This window comes from Muscardinus avellanarius (genome assembly GCF_963383645.1).
Source record: "Muscardinus avellanarius genome assembly, chromosome: 15".
Lineage (NCBI taxonomy): Eukaryota > Metazoa > Chordata > Mammalia > Rodentia > Gliridae > Muscardinus > Muscardinus avellanarius.
The window spans coordinates 89,956,880-89,971,967 of record NC_137801.1 but is presented as its reverse complement, the minus strand read 5'-3'; the positions used below and the strand labels follow the sequence as shown (position 1 = coordinate 89,971,967).

Genomic DNA, 15,088 nt, shown 5'->3' with positions numbered 1-15,088 from the left:
CCGTGTTGGCACATTTACAAAGCCTTATAGCTTAGAGTCGGCTGGGTACGTGCCGAGGCGGAATGCCTGTGTTCAGTCCCCAGTACAAACAAAGCAACAAAAAGGAGCCCTCCTTGAAGAGAAGCCGAGATGGCACCTGAGGGCAGGCCTTACGCCAACTAGCCGCTGGCCTTCAGAAGAGGGATTTGTACACGCACAAATAGATGAGGACACACGAAGGTGGCCGTCTGCGAGGGGGAGAAGCGACTGCAAGGACTGGGCTCCTCACTGCCGCCCAGGCTGGCCTTGAACCCCTGGACTCTGTCACAGCACACGGCACTGTGCTTGGCCTTTTCTTGTCTAATTTAGCAACATACCATGCAATTAAGATGTCAGTATGAGGAAAGTCACTTGGCATCACATTATCCCTTTAATTTTCTCACAGAGGATATTCCATTTACTGTGCAGTTCATGGTCTTCTGGACATGTTCTAAGTAATAAATTTGTCAACACAGTAGTTTCAATTGGGCAAAACTTGCTGCCAATAAAACATGAATTCAATCTGTCGCGTACTTCCAGGGGCAGCCAATGATCAGGCGTGTCAATCCTGCAGGTTTCGATCCTCCCGTTCTTTATGTCTATAAACACTTGAATCTCCAAGTGTGACTGTCCATAGGACACACTGAAGGTCGTGTTCACACTGAACTTGGGAGTTTTGCCGTACACCCACTCCCAGGTCTGCAGCGCTCCGGCTTTGGTCTGTATCCCAGGAAAGAGCGCCTCGTCTGTCGGGTCTATGAGGGCAACGTGGCCGGCAGCTCGGTGATGAGCAGCGTACTCTGCGGCCACGGCGCTCATCAGCGCTTCGCACGTCAGGGCGGGGTCCTTCTCCAGGAGGTTTTTTACTGCAGCCGGCGTGCTTGTGGTGGCGTTGCTCCTGATCCCTTGATAAGGGCTCCTGAGCAGAGAAGTCAGAAAGTCTTCATCGGCACTGCATAAGAGTGTGCAGTGGTGATAGGCATTGGCCCGGCCGATCTTAGAAGCGGTTCCTGAGATTTTAAACTGCCCGTCCAGGACGAGGTCAAATCTTTTGGTGGCTTGCACATCCAGCTGGGGCTGCAGCGCATTCAGAGCTCTCACAATTAATCTCAGGTTTTCCATCCGATCATACTTGGCTTTGGTTGTGAAGAAAGTCAGGTTGATATTACCCATATCATGATAGACCGTTCCGCCTCCACTTCTTCTCCGAGCCAGTTTTATGCCCTCTTCTCTCATCAGACTCAAGTTACATTCCTGCCAAGGATTCTGATGCCTGCCAATTACAACAGAAGGGGAATTCCTCCACATGAACAGAATTGGCTTGCCTTCTAGACTTACATGGTCGTGGATCCAGTCTTCGACAGCCAGGTTTTGATAGACATCATTGGAAACCGACTGCAAAACGAGGCCACTTTTTGCCATGTTTTTAAACCCAGCTCTTGGGACCTTGTGTTTACAAAGTAACTGGAAGCCATTCTTCACTGAAACCGGGATCAGCATGCTTTTAAAAATGGAAAACAAACAAATTAATTCAACTAAAAAAGGGAAAGTTAAATTGTTTTCTCCCTCCCTTGATGGTACCCAGGGCATTCAACCTCTGAGCTCCACCCTCAACCCTATTTTATTTTTTATTCTATTTTTGCAGAACCAGGGATTGAACCCAGGGGCATTCTACCTCTGAGCGATACCCCCGGCCCTATTTTTAATTCTTTATTTTGAAACAGGGTCTTACTAAGTTGCGGAGGGCCTCAGTAAGTAGCTGAGGCTGTCTTGAGATCCTACGATCTTCCTGTGTCAGCCTCCCAGGTACTAGGATTGCAAGTGTGTGTGCCACCGCGCCCAGCTAGGTCCCCATTTCAACAGGGTTGTTGGACGAGGCCTCATAACAAAGTGACATGTAAGTAAAGATGAAGGAGTTTGGGCTGAACGTTCAGTGTGCTAGAAACGATCCCAGGTAACCAGACGCACACTAATACACAGGCCTTTGGGCTGAACGTCCAGTGTGCTAGAAACGACCCCAGGTAACCAGACGCACACTAATACACAGGCCTTTGGGCTGAACGTCCAGTGTGCTAGAAACAACCCCAGGTAACCAGACACACACTAATACACAGGCCTTTGGGCTGAATATCCAGTGTGCTAGAAACGATCCCAGGTAACCAGACGCACACTAATACACAGGCCTTTGGGCTGAACATCCAGTGTGCTAGAAACGACCCCAGGTAACCAGACGCACACTAATACACAGGCCTCTGTGAGGATGTGACATTTCAGCTGGCTCCTAACAGATGTGAAGGCATCATTCAAAGAGAAAAACTGGAAACAACGGTACATCCACAGCAACATGGAACAGACAACTGGTCAACCAGGTAAACCACACACTACCCAGCAGATGACGATTCCTCACATCCGGCCCGACCGCACTGCAGGACTACTGATAAGCCAGTCCACGTTTGCGCCTTATACACAATCAGAATGAAGACGTCCTTAGGAGACTCAGGTTGTGATGGGAGGGCCCCAGGGAGAGCCTCTCCCAAAGAAAGGACTGTGGAGCCTTGGCGTTGCCAGGGTGGGCGCCGCTCTTGTTCTTGCTCCTGTGGCGGATGCTACCTGAATGACAGCCTGTTCCTCCTCGTCAGGACGAGGCCAAGCTTCTGAAGGACTGGTGAAATTTTGTTTCTTAAAATCACTTGCATATCTCTACTCTCACCTTTTAATTGCTAATTCCATAGCTTGTGATCGAAAGCATTCTGATTTCCATGTTCTGGAGGACACCTTGTTGCCACTACTTTTCTCCCTTTTTGGGGGTACTGACGATGGAACCCAGGGGCATTCTACCTCTGAGCTGTGCCCCTTCGTTTTTTCCGGCATTGGGGATTGAGCCCAGGAGCACCCTGCCTCTGGGCTACAATCCCAGCCCTTTTCATTTATTTTATCTTTGTGGCACTGGGGTTGAACCCAGGGTTACACCCCTAGCCCTTTTTCAATTTTCACTTTGAAGCAGGGTCTCAGTAGGTTGCTCAGAGTCTCGCTCCACCGCAGAGGCTGTCCTCGAACCTGGGATTACAGGCATGAGCCACCATGCTCCCACCCAGCCATTTTGTTTTAAAGCAGTCGCTAAATCCTGAGGCTGTCCTTGAACCTGCGCCCCTTCTGTCTCCCGCTCCCAAGTACTGCGATTACAGGCGTGCACTACCACGCCCGGCTCTGCACTGCCAACAGAAGTCAAAACAAAACAGCACGTGTGTGGCCTCCACCCTCCAGGGCGGGCTCGGCCTCCCTGGGGCCGCGTGCGGTCTGGCCCCGGCTGGGTCGCGCTCCGCGGGGAGCAGCAGCCCGGCGGTCAGCGCGGCGGTCAGCGCGGCGGCCCGAGGCCCGCGCCCGGTCCGTCCCTGCCGCCCGCCCGGCGCGCACGCCGGCCCCACCTGCCTGGGCTCCCCGGTTCCTGCCGCTCCTGGGACCCGCCGCGGAGAGCGTCCGACCCGGCGCCCAGCGGACTGCGCACGCGCGGACCCCGCCCGCGGGAGGCGTGGCCTCGGACCGGAAGGGCGTGGTCTCCGGAGCCCCGACCACCGCCAGCCCCGCCCTCTGGAGGCGTGGCCTCGGGCCGGGAGGGGCGTGGCCTCCGGAGCCCCGGCCACCGCAAGTCCCGCCCACGAGGAGGCGTGGCCGGCAGGACGGAAAGGCCGGGGCGCCGGAGCCCAAGGCCGCCGCCCGAGTCCTCCGCGGCTGCCGGCGGACGCCAGCCAAAGCCGGGCAGCGACGCGGGCCGCGGTCGGAGGCCGAAGGTCGCGGTTCCGACGGCAGCCGAAAACCCCGCCGCGCGGGCGGAGTCCAAGTGCTCGCCCAGCTCGCCGCCCCGCCCGTCCAGCTCGCGAGCGGAGGAATCCTGCCAGCTCCTGCCCGCAGCGCTGAACCCGAGGGCCCGCTCCGGGCGAACCCAGCGGACCCTGCTCCGCTCCTCGGTGGATAGACCGGGCCAGCCCGGGTCACTCAGGCTGGAACCCTGAGGCATTCCACCTCTGAGCTACACCCTCAGCCTATTTTTATTTATTTATTTATTTATTTTTGGTGGTACCGGGGTTCCTGGAAGCCCTCCTTCCTCCGGGCTACACTCCCAGACCTATTTTATATTTTTGAAACAGGGTCTCTTACGCCAGCGCGGCTGGCTGCGAACCTGCGCGATCCTCCTGTCTCCGCCTCCCAAGCGCGGGGATTACAAGCGTGCCCACCACGCCCGGCCTATTTTTATTCTTATTTTGAAACAGTTTCACTAAATAGCGGACACGGCCGTGAACCTGCAATCCTCCTGTCTCAGCCTCGTGAGTACTGGCGTTCCAAGTGTGCGGCGCCATCCCAGCCACTCCACTCAGTGTAAGTGCCAAGCAGAAGCACTTGATAACTTGTCTCGTAAAGGATGGCCGCCAGATGCTGGGCACGCAAACCGACTGATGCAGGTCTGCCTCAGGGCCACAGTGGTCACCTGGACTTGTGTGTTTTTTCTGTACTAGGAATGGAACCCAGGGGCATTCTACTTCCGAGCTACACCCCAGCCCTCTTTTTTATTTTGTATTTATTTATTTATTTTTTTTGCAGGTCTGGGGATTGAACCCAGGGACATTCGATCTCTGACCTACAATTCCTGCCCTATTTTTTATTCTTTATTTTGAAACAGGGTCTGAGTTGCGGAGGGCCCAAGTAGCTGAGGCTGTCCACGAACCGTGATCCTCCTGTCTCAGCCTCGCAAATGCTGGGATTACAAGCGTGCGCCACCACGCTGGGCCGGGAACTGCGATCTTCCTGTCTCAGCCTCCTGCTGCCTGCTCGGCCAGGGCAGGCTTGAAGGACCAGTTGGAGGCCGTCCTGGAGCACTGTGGACTGCCAAGCTGTGCACTGAGAAGGCAGAGAAGGATGTGAGGCCGAAGTGTGCCCGGACCCCCTCAAGGCTGCGAGCCCCTCCCCAGGCACCCCAGAGTGCTTCCTGTGAAGGGTGCCAGATACTCCCAGCTGCCATTGGCGGGATGGACCCTTGGCACTGCATCAGCTCTGGCCTCTGTCCCCGACGCCAAGGATGGGGAGGAGGCAGGCCCTGGGGACCCATTGCTGAAAGCTGGCCCCAGCCACCACCCCTGTGGGCCAGCCTCCGGGAAACCCAAAAAGTAGACACCTCCTCCCAGGCCCTGGCCCGCTGCAGCACGCTGGGCCCGGGGTCTCCTCTGCCACCCACTCCTCGCCCTCCACCTTCTCTGGCTTCCCTGTCTGCAGCCGCCCCCTGGCTTTATGCCAAAAGGGAGGGGTACAGGATGGTCAGGCTGCCCTCCAGGTGGGGTAGGGTCCCCAGCACGGGCAATCACCCAGTCACCTTGGGTCAGCCTACTAAGACTTCTGTTTGGTAAGCAGCAGTGATCTCCCAATAAAGGATTTCAGATACTAAAAAACAAAACCAGAATCCTTACCTGAGTCCTACGGTGCCTGCCCTGTGGAAGGCTCTCCACTCTACCCTCAGCGCAGCCTCTGGGAACACTGGAACTCTCTTTCAGCCTTTCCCCCTCAGCCACCTTACCCCTTTCTCAGCCTTTTGTGGGCTGTATGACCTGTGACTTGTGAAGCATAGACATCAGTGATTAAGATTGGAATGGAGTGGGGCCGAAGTGGAACCTGCCTGTAGTCCCTCAGGAGGCTGAGCCAGGAGGATCAGTCCAAGGCCAGCCTCAGCAACTGAGTTAGACCCTCAGCGACCTGGCAAGACTGTTTCACAGTGAAAAGGGCCAGGAGTGCCCCTCAGAGAATGTCCCTGGGATCAACCTCAGTACCCTCTCCCACCAAGTTGTGCTATTGTTAGGATGGAATGAAAGAATTGCTGATTGCCTTGGTCCTAACACCAAGCGAACCAGGAATATTTCTGCTGAATGCCAGTGAAAGTGATGTAGCTTGTGGATTTGTTATTCCATAAATTCTGACATCGTGGGAAGACACCAGCATGTCCAAAGCATGAGATGGTGTAGCTTGCTCACGTCAGCCTCACTTTGTGTCTGTGTGGGTGCTGGGGATTGCACCCAGAGGTGTTTCTGAGCCACGCCTCCAGCTCTACTTTTTATTTTTATTTTGAAACAGGGCCTTGATAAGTTGCTGAGGCTGGCCTTGAACCTGCCATCCTCCTTTCTCAGCCTCCCAAGTACTAGGTTACAGGCATGCACCACCATGCGCAGCTACAGTCCTACTTCTTAACGAGTAGAACCCAAAGAATTGGTATTCATCTCTTACTGTTCCACAGAAACTAATCTCTGTCGTTAGAGTAAAAGCCATCAAGACTTGTCTTGAGTAAAACATCTGTGTTCACAGTTGGTGATGCTGCTATCGAAAGTGATAAGAGCTTCATAAAAGCTGTAAGACAAGGTACAATGACTTCTCATTTACTTTTGTGGTACTGGTGACTGAACCTAGGGGCCTTCTACCTCTGCTACACCCCCAGCCCTCTTTTATTGTGAAACAGGGTCTGGCTAGGTTGCTAAGGGTGAAAAGTTGCTGAGGCTGTCCTCGGCCTGTGATCCTCCTATTTCAGCCTCCATAGTGCAGGTGTGCACCAGCACTCCAGCGTCCTTGTTGATTTGTTACCCTGTAACCTTTGCTGGAGGTCACCCTGGGTTGGCCTGTCTTTCCTCGACCAGAGTACATTTCCTGCTTATTTGAAAGGAGCCCCGCAGTCGTGGGTCTCTGCTTACCTGACTGCCTTCTAAACCCGTATCCCTGAATAGTCTGTTGCCCTGCCTTCCTCCCGAGGTGGTTTGAGTCCCCTCCTCTCCTCCTGCTTCCCAGCTTCTTATCGCTCCAACATGGTTGCTCCTTCTGCCTGCTCCTGCTCCTGCTGTGAAGGAGACCAAGCTTCCTCCAAGGGCCTGCATCCTCACTCCAGCCCGCTCCACCGTGGAGTCCCCACTGTGTCCAGCAGGAGTGCCAGGCAGGCCTCTGGGTCCAGGCCTCTCCGGTCCTTTCAGCCCTTCCCGCGGCCGCCTGCCCGGGCAGCCTCCTCGTCCGCACTCCCCAGCTTCACGGCCCGCTCTCAGCCCCTGCTCTGACCGCCCAACGCTGGAGTGCCTTGTGTCTTTCTCTTTAAGCAACGTCATTTCTTCCCCCGGCTTTATTTATTTTTATTTTTATTTTTTTGCGGGTCTGGGGATGGAACCCATGGGCATTCGATCTCCGAGCTACAGCTCCTGCCCTATTTTTTATTCTTTATTTTGAAACCGGGTCTCACTGAGTTGCAGAGGGCCCCGCTAAGTAGCTGAGGCTGTCCGCGAACCGCGATCCTCCAGGTCTCAGCCTCCTGAATGCTGGGATTACAAGCGTGCGCCACCACACCCGGCTTCCCCATGGCTTCGAATGTAGTATCTAGCTTAAAAAAATAAAAGTGTGTGTGTGTGTGTGTGTGTGTGTGTGTGTGTGTGTGTGTGTGTGTGTTACTGGGGATTGAATCCAGGGGTGTTCTTCTAAGCTATACCCCTAACCTTTTTTATTTTGAAACAGGATCTTGCTAAGTTACCATGTGCCGATGTCAAACCTCTGACTCCCTTGTCTCAGCCTCCCAAGCACTGGGATCATAGGTGTGGGTCACCACACCCAAATCAAAATTCTTATTTTTAGTTTCATGCAAACCACTTCCTTGGTATGTCTGAAGACTGCTCCTGAGCTCACTTGTTCCCCAGAAACCCCCAAACATCTTGACTTTTTTTTTTTTTTTTTTTTTTTTACTAGAAATCCTTTCTTCCTCCTGTCCTGCTTTCAGACCATCACTACGTCCTGGCAGACACCACCTGAACTCTGTCCCCTCTCCACCTGGATGATCACTGTCACCGTGTAGGAAGTGAGAGAGGTCGCAGCCTCAGGGTCCGCCCAGGTCCCGCAGGCAGCAGGGAGCAGGTGTCATGGCTCCCACGGTGTCCGTGACGGCCCCTTTGCTGTGGCACGTGGCATGTCTTACATACCCTGCACACAGACGGCATTATGAAGGCAGAGGCACGTCCGGCACCGAGCACAGTGCCAAGCCAGGCAAACAGTTTCTCTATTTTTTTCTTTCCAAAGAGAGTGTGTTCTATAAATGACAGAAAACGTTATTTTACCCATGTATCTTCCACTCAACAATTTTGCTTTTGTTTTTTGACTTGAGGCTCAATATTTTCCACAAATACATTTGTTTAGCATTTGTCTGATTTATAAAATATTGTTTCCCCCAAAAGAAGATGGCCTCTTCTTTTTTTAATGAGTATTAAGGAGATTACACATCTGGGCATTAAAGACAGTCATTAAATATAGAGGACAGGAACATGTTTAAAACATACATAATACATACTGGTGATGTAGCTCAGTGGTTAGGCTCGGAGTTCCATCCCAGCATCAAGCAACAACAAACACAATAGAAATACATAATACAAACAGTAATATGACCTATATTATATATCTGGACACATAGTGGCTTTAATTCAACCTAACATTACTGGAGACAACACTGCTGCTTCAAACTACTATATATTTCAATAACTGATAAATAAAAGAACCAAGGTTTTCAGGCCTTCTTTCTTATGCTAAATACTGTGGTATAAAATGGTAGCATGTACAAGACAAATGTGGGATAAGCTATTTGCTGACTCTGAAGTGGACTCAGTATGGAAAAATGTTTTTGAAGAAAAATTCTAAATGTGAACTGCTTCTAAAGATACGCAATTTACTGGTCTTCTGCAGTTTATCTGCAGTGATGTCTCAAGAAACTGAAATGCAGAATGTTACAGGTTAGTGTCGTCAAGCCAGCCCCAGGCTGGAAATACAGCCCACAAAACGGCACAGCACAGCGAGTGTGCAATGCTGCTGTCAAACTGCTTGCACACGCTTAAAAAGATAACTCTAAAGAAACTCACTGAATTCGCAGTAAGATGTTTTGGTGCCATTTAAACACTGATACTAAATAAAACTTTGGTTTTTAACAAAGATACACTACGGAAATCTGCTTTGAAATGTATAAGGCTTTTTCTGCCAGAAGCAAATGCTGTTTGGATATGCACCAGCAAACGCTGTAGTTTAAGGTGAGCGTAAATCATGGCGAGGAGGCAATCGTCTCGTTTCGCTCAGGTTCCTGGAGAGGCTCGGCCCTTGCCAGCAGCCTCGCCTGGTGCGAGTGGCTTCTGCTTGCACCGTGACACGTGTGCACCTCACTACTCCACATCTGTCATTTCCAGCCCATCGCTTTCTTTCACGTACACCACGGAGCCCAGGGCTGACCCCGAGAGAGAGCCGGGGCCAGTCCCTGCTCCTCTTGGGAGGTTTTCTTGGTCTATATCTTCTAATCGTATCTTCTTGGTGCTTTGAAATAACTTAGTCACAGGTTCCAACTTGCTTTTCTCGGTCCCTTGTACTAAGTGACTGTCCACTTTTGAATCCATTCGCATAGCAGATACCTGAGTAGCAGATTTACTAAGTGAAAATCCCATTTGGCACAGCTGAGCAAATACCGAGGTTGTTTAAAAACACCTTCTCAGGCAGTGGAAATGTTCCTTCAGTTTGACTACAGGGGGAAAAAAAGACGTAAATACAAGTGAGCACGAGAGGAATCTCTCCCGCTCCACGGCAATGCATGTTTAATAGAACACCAAGGCAGCCGGCACGCGCACGCTTGTCATCCCAGCACTCGGGAGGCGGAGACTGGAGGATCGTGGTTCGCGGACGGCCTCAGCTACTTAGTGAGCCCTCTGCAACTCAGTGAGGCCCTGTTTCAAAATAAAGAATAAAAATGAGGGCTGGGATGCCCCTGAGCTCCATCCTCAGTACCGCAAAAAAAAAAAAAAAAAAAAAAAAAAAAAAAAAAAAAAAGCCGAAGGCAATGCTAAAAATATAAAGTAAAATTGCCTTTTATTTTTCAGTTGTTTACATTTTCTTTCTGGGAGGTTTTTCAGGTTCTATAAATCTCTTGAAAGTCTTTATTTTTTTGTAGTATTGGAGATGGAACCCAGGGGCATTCTGCCTTCTAACTACTCCCCCAGCCCTATTTTTATTCTTTATTTTGAGTCAGGACCTCATTAAGTTGTAGAGAGCCTCATGAAGTAGCTGAGGCTGTCTGTAAACCTGTGATCCTCCTGTTTCAGCCTTCCAAATGTTTTAAAAAGGAATTTTCTCAGTTTTACGTTTAATTATCTTTTGGCAAAGAATAGGATGTCTCTTAGTCTTTTCTATCATTTTTGGTAGCAGAAACTTTTAATTCATTATTTATAGGTTAAAGAAATAAGTACTCAGCCCAGTGCAGTGGTGTACATCTGTCATTCTAGTACTTGGGAAACTGAGACGGGGGTTGCAGGTTCAGAAACAGCCACAGCAACTTAATGAAGCTCTTGGAAGCTTAGCAAGACCGTTTCCAAATAAAAAATAAAAATAGGACTGGGGAGCCAGGCATGGTGGCACAAGCTTGTAATCCTAGCGCTTAGGAGGCTGAGACAGGAGGATGGCACAGGTTCAAAGCCAGCCTCAGCTACTTAGTGAGGCTCTCAGCAACTTAGTGAGACCCTGTTTCCAAATAAAATATAAAATAGGTCTGGGAGTGTAGCCTGGAGGTAGAAGGTTTCCATCCCTAGTACCACCAAAAAAAAAAAAATATATATATATATATACACACACACACACACACACACACACACACACACATATATTATTTGGAAACAGGGTCTCACTAAGTTGCTGAGCGCCTAAGTAGCTGAGCTTGGCTTTGAACCTGTGTGGTCCTGTCTCAGCCTCTCAAATGCTGAGGTTACACGTGTGCGCCAGCACGCCTAGCTTAAGTATCATATATTTGACTTGCTCTCAAATTGTTTAGCAGTAATGCAGAGAAAAAGTAAATAAGCAGAATGTTAGTAAGTTACACCTAGGAGGTGAAGGCGAAACATGAGTAGCAGCGTGTAGGTTTGGGATGTGAAGTGTGGCTAGTGCAACTGAGGAATCACATTTAACTGATGGACATGTTTACCTCGGCACCTGTCGCCCCTGGCTACTGTTGGATAATGGTGTTCTAAAGGATTATTTCCAAGTAACCTTACTGCACCTTAGAAGAAAGACAGACATAGTTACAGAAAGACCACATACACACACACACCTTCCAGCATTCAAAACCCGCAAGGTCTGGCGGTCAGACAAACAAAAATATAACCTCTGACAAGAGGGGAAAAAGCAGTCAAAACTCAGAAAAGACGCGCAAAACAGCCGTTTTAATATGTTCTATGTGTTCAAGAAAGCAGGACAGGGTGTGAAATGGAAGACTTAAAAAAATTCAGAGATGAAAAACACAATTCCCGACATAAGAACTACTGTGTGTGGTTCGCCAAGAAGGAAGAGAGAGCGTTAAGACGCAGCGGGGGCTGGGGCGCTGCTCAGGGCGGCCTCACGCGCCAGGCCGTGGGCTCATCTCCAGGACCGGCTAAAGCAGGAACAGAGCTTCAGTGCGCTGTGGGCACAGGGGGCAAAACGCAGGATTCTGCAGTGAAGTTTTTAAAATAAGAGACAAACCAAACGATTAGAAAACCCAGACCTCAGAACTGCACAAGAGAGTGCTGAGAAAGTGCAGGCATGCTGTACGGTGAGGTGTGTGTGGGGAGGGCTTGGGGGACCGAATGCGGGGCACTCTGCCTCTGAGCTACACCCTCATCCTTCCTTCCTATCTATCTATCTATCTATCTATCTATCTATCTATCTATCTATCTGCCTCAGCCTCCAAAGTATTAGGATTACGAGAATGCGCCACCACGCCCGGCTTCCACTGGTCAAAATAATATGTATAATATTTTGAAACAGGGTCTCACTAGGTTGCTGGAGGGAGTCTTGCTATGCTGCTGAGGCCGTCCTCCAACCTGGATCCTCCTCTCTCAGCCCCCCAGGTCCTGGGAATCCAGGTGTGCACCGCTACGCCGCGCTCAATTGAGAGTTTTGAAGTCACTACATTCTTTTTTGTTTCCAATGCCAGATGAGGTTCTTGTATTCAAAATAATCTTGGTGTCTAAAGGAGATACCAAATTATATATTATTCACCGTAACATTTCAGGATAGACTTCAGGAGTCCATGCTCCTTCATGACTTACTCTACCAGTTAGGCATAATTGAGTTTCAGAGGGAATGTTCTCCCACAGGAATACCGTTTAATTTTCTAGAACCAGGTTATACTTACTGTACCAGTACTGGGGATGGCCTAGGAAGATTTGAGAAAGCTATGATTATTAATATATTCCAAAAAGTGGGCGAGGGGCAAATCTGTGCAAGGACTTGGTTTCTGCCTAAAAGCAGGCAACTATTCCAATGTAAATCAACCTAGCTAAAATCAATTAGCCAGTCAATAGGAGAGGAGAAGTAGGCCTTTAGCTAAAGACAGATCTACATGATTAGATAAGCCAGCTAAGATGGTAGGAGGGGTCAACCTTCATGAAAGGAGCGGCCTTGCCACACCTTGTTGGGGGAGGTACCTTACAGGGCCGTTCACTAGTCAGAGTTACTTAAACAACATGGAGGTCATGGGTATAAAAGTCCCGTCCACCGCAATCCCTTTGGTGTATTCATTTCGAGTCACCCCCACCCCCATGCTATTTTGGCATGGGGCTGTATTTCTATTTTATGTATTTCTATCTTTTTAATAACTTCTTTAAATCTTCAGTAACTGTCCAAGCTATGCATATTTACTCTTAGCTTAGAACAAGAACCCACGGTTTTATTTCTGTTTTTGGTCGTTTTGGGTTTTGTTATGGGTTGGGGGAAAGTGTGTCCGGGGTCTCTGGGAACAGTTTCCCCAAACCATAGTCTCCCCAATCCGTAACACTTAAAAGTATATGGTGTATGAAATGTCACACAATATAATAAAATATGACACCAACACCTTATAAAAACTCCAGAGATTGGAAACACAAGGTACTTACATGTTCATGTACTTTTATGAAGAAAGTCGTTCCAACAGAAAAGTTATTTCTGCCAATATTTTGTGGGGAAAATGAGCACTCACCTAGGAAAACACAGGGCCTGTCAGCCTCTTCAAATGTGAGTTTGTTTTGGAAACACGGGCTTACAGTGTGTCATTGAGGACCCCTGGAAAAACCCTTTATCTAAGCCATCTGTAGGAAAGACAGGGAGATAGGTAAATTACTGGAGTTCAGACGCTCTGGTTCCAACAGTGGGCTATGTTAAATAGTAAGAGGTATATAAGGTTTCAATCTGGGCTACAAAAAAATTGGTAAGACAACGTAGTGCTCATTTTCTTCACTTGAAAGAAAGACCATTTCACTTATAAAGCAGTTGGAATGGCCAGAATACTCCACTGGCCACTTTTTTTTGTGTGTGGTACTGGGGGTTGAACCCAGGGGCATTCTACCTCCGAGTATACCCCCAGCCCAATTTTTATTTCTTATTTGGAAACAGTCTGTGTTGCTGAGTCTCACTAAATGCTGAGGCTGTGCTCTAATCTGCGATTCTCCGGACGCAGCCTCCAGAGTATGAGGATTACAAGAATGCGTCACCACGCCCGGCTTCCACTGGTCAAATGTAAACGAGGTTGTTTACACTCAAGGTCCCCAGATTGAAGGTTCTTAACTCAGAGGACACGTCCAATGGTCTTAAGCGAGGCGGGTGTCAGTATCTTAAACATCACGCGAGATCGGGTCTCTCCCTAGTTCACAGCCGCGTTTTTCCGGGCGGGGGTCTGGAGGAGGGGCACGCGGAGAAGGACGGGCGGGCTGTCACCGGCAGCCCCCTCCCGCGTCCAGCCCGACACGGTCCCGCAGGGCCCAGGCCGCCGGCGCTCACCGGAGGACCGCGGGGCGCCGGCCAGAGGGCTGTCAGGCTGCAGGCTGGGGCAGGGGCTGCGCCCAGGAGAGGCCGGCCGCCGCCCCGCTCGCGTGGGTCCCCGGGGCGCCGGCTTCCGGGAGAGCGGCACGAAGCCCCGCCTCCAGCGCCAGGTGCAGCGGAGCCGAGGCCGCGGCGCCCGGCCTGCGCCGCGCATGCGCGCCCCATCCCGCCGAGCCGCCCGGACCGAGCCCGGAAGCGCGGCGGGCGCGCGCGCCCGGTTGCTAGGAGACGGGACGCCGGCCGCGTCGCGGCGCTGCGGGGCGTGCGCCTGCGCCTGCGCGGCGCGGAGGGGCCGGGACGAGGCCTCTCCTGGGCGCGCCACGGCGGGCAGGTGGACGGACGCGTCGCTGCGTGCGCGGGCGCGCGTCGTAGTCCCCGCGAGAGGAGGGCGGGTCGGGCCGGGCGCGTGCGCGTGCGCGCGGGCGGGACGGAAGCGGAGCGAAGGCGCCGGGAGGAGGGAGACGAGCCCCTCAGGTAGGAGCGAGGGGCGGGCCTGCGCAGGCGGCCATAACCGCCCCGCCCCGGCCCGGCCGCCCCGCCCCGGCCGCCGGCCTCCCGGGCGCTGCGGCGGCGGGGCAGCGGCGGGATGCGGGGCGCCGGGGAGGCGGCGGAGGCCGGGCCGGCGCTGCAGGTAGAGCGGGCTGGGGCGGCCGCCGTCCCTATGGAGACCGCTCGGCGGCCGGGCCGGCGCCGAGGCCCGGGGCTGCGCGGGGCTGGCCGCCGCGGGGCCGCCCAGCACCGGGAGGCCGAGGCCGGAGGCCCGCGGCGCCGGCCCTGCAACGCCGGGAGAGCCGGCCTGAAAAGGGAGAGTGAAATGGGCCGGGCGGTAGGTCGGGGGTAGAATGCCCGTGGGTTCCATCCCCAGTGCCGGAAAAAACAAACAGAACTGCAGTAGAAACTGTACGCAGGAAAGGCAGGGTAAACTGGCTTTTGTTTGAAAAGCCAAGTCTCAAATAGACGGTTATCATGAACACGAAATCTAAAACCCTAAGAACGCCCTCCCCCCACCGCCCCAAATAAGATCGGAGATTCTGGATTCAGGAAAAGTTTGCAATGGATGACAGTGTCCTGTCGTTTTTCTTCCTCTGCTCCAGCCCTTATGTCCAAGGATATTTATTGTTTAATTTTCCTTTAGTTTTCAGCATTTCAAGTGCACTTTGTTTTCATGTAAGGAAATAAATCGAATAATAGTCTGTACATGAAACAAATTGGTTAC

At 51.6% G+C, this 15,088-nt stretch overlaps 2 protein-coding genes across 2 annotated transcripts; both read right to left on the bottom strand.

The window, feature by feature from the left end:
• Nucleotides 1-396: 396 nt before the first annotated feature.
• Nucleotides 397-1,518, bottom strand: LIPT1 (lipoyltransferase 1; the record flags this gene model as incomplete). The annotated part of the gene is made up of 1 exon (XM_080711823.1): nucleotides 397-1,518. One exon carries the CDS (start codon nucleotides 1,516-1,518, stop codon nucleotides 397-399), a length of 1,122 nt encoding a protein of 373 aa, XP_080567949.1.
• Nucleotides 1,519-9,221: 7,703 nt separating this feature from the next.
• Nucleotides 9,222-9,497, bottom strand: LOC308274119 (uncharacterized protein C2orf15; the record flags this gene model as incomplete). The annotated part of the gene is made up of 1 exon (XM_080711522.1): nucleotides 9,222-9,497. The coding sequence occupies one exon, from the start codon at nucleotides 9,495-9,497 to the stop codon at nucleotides 9,222-9,224; it is 276 nt and encodes a 91-aa protein (XP_080567648.1).
• Between the last annotated feature and the right edge of the window lie 5,591 nt (nucleotides 9,498-15,088).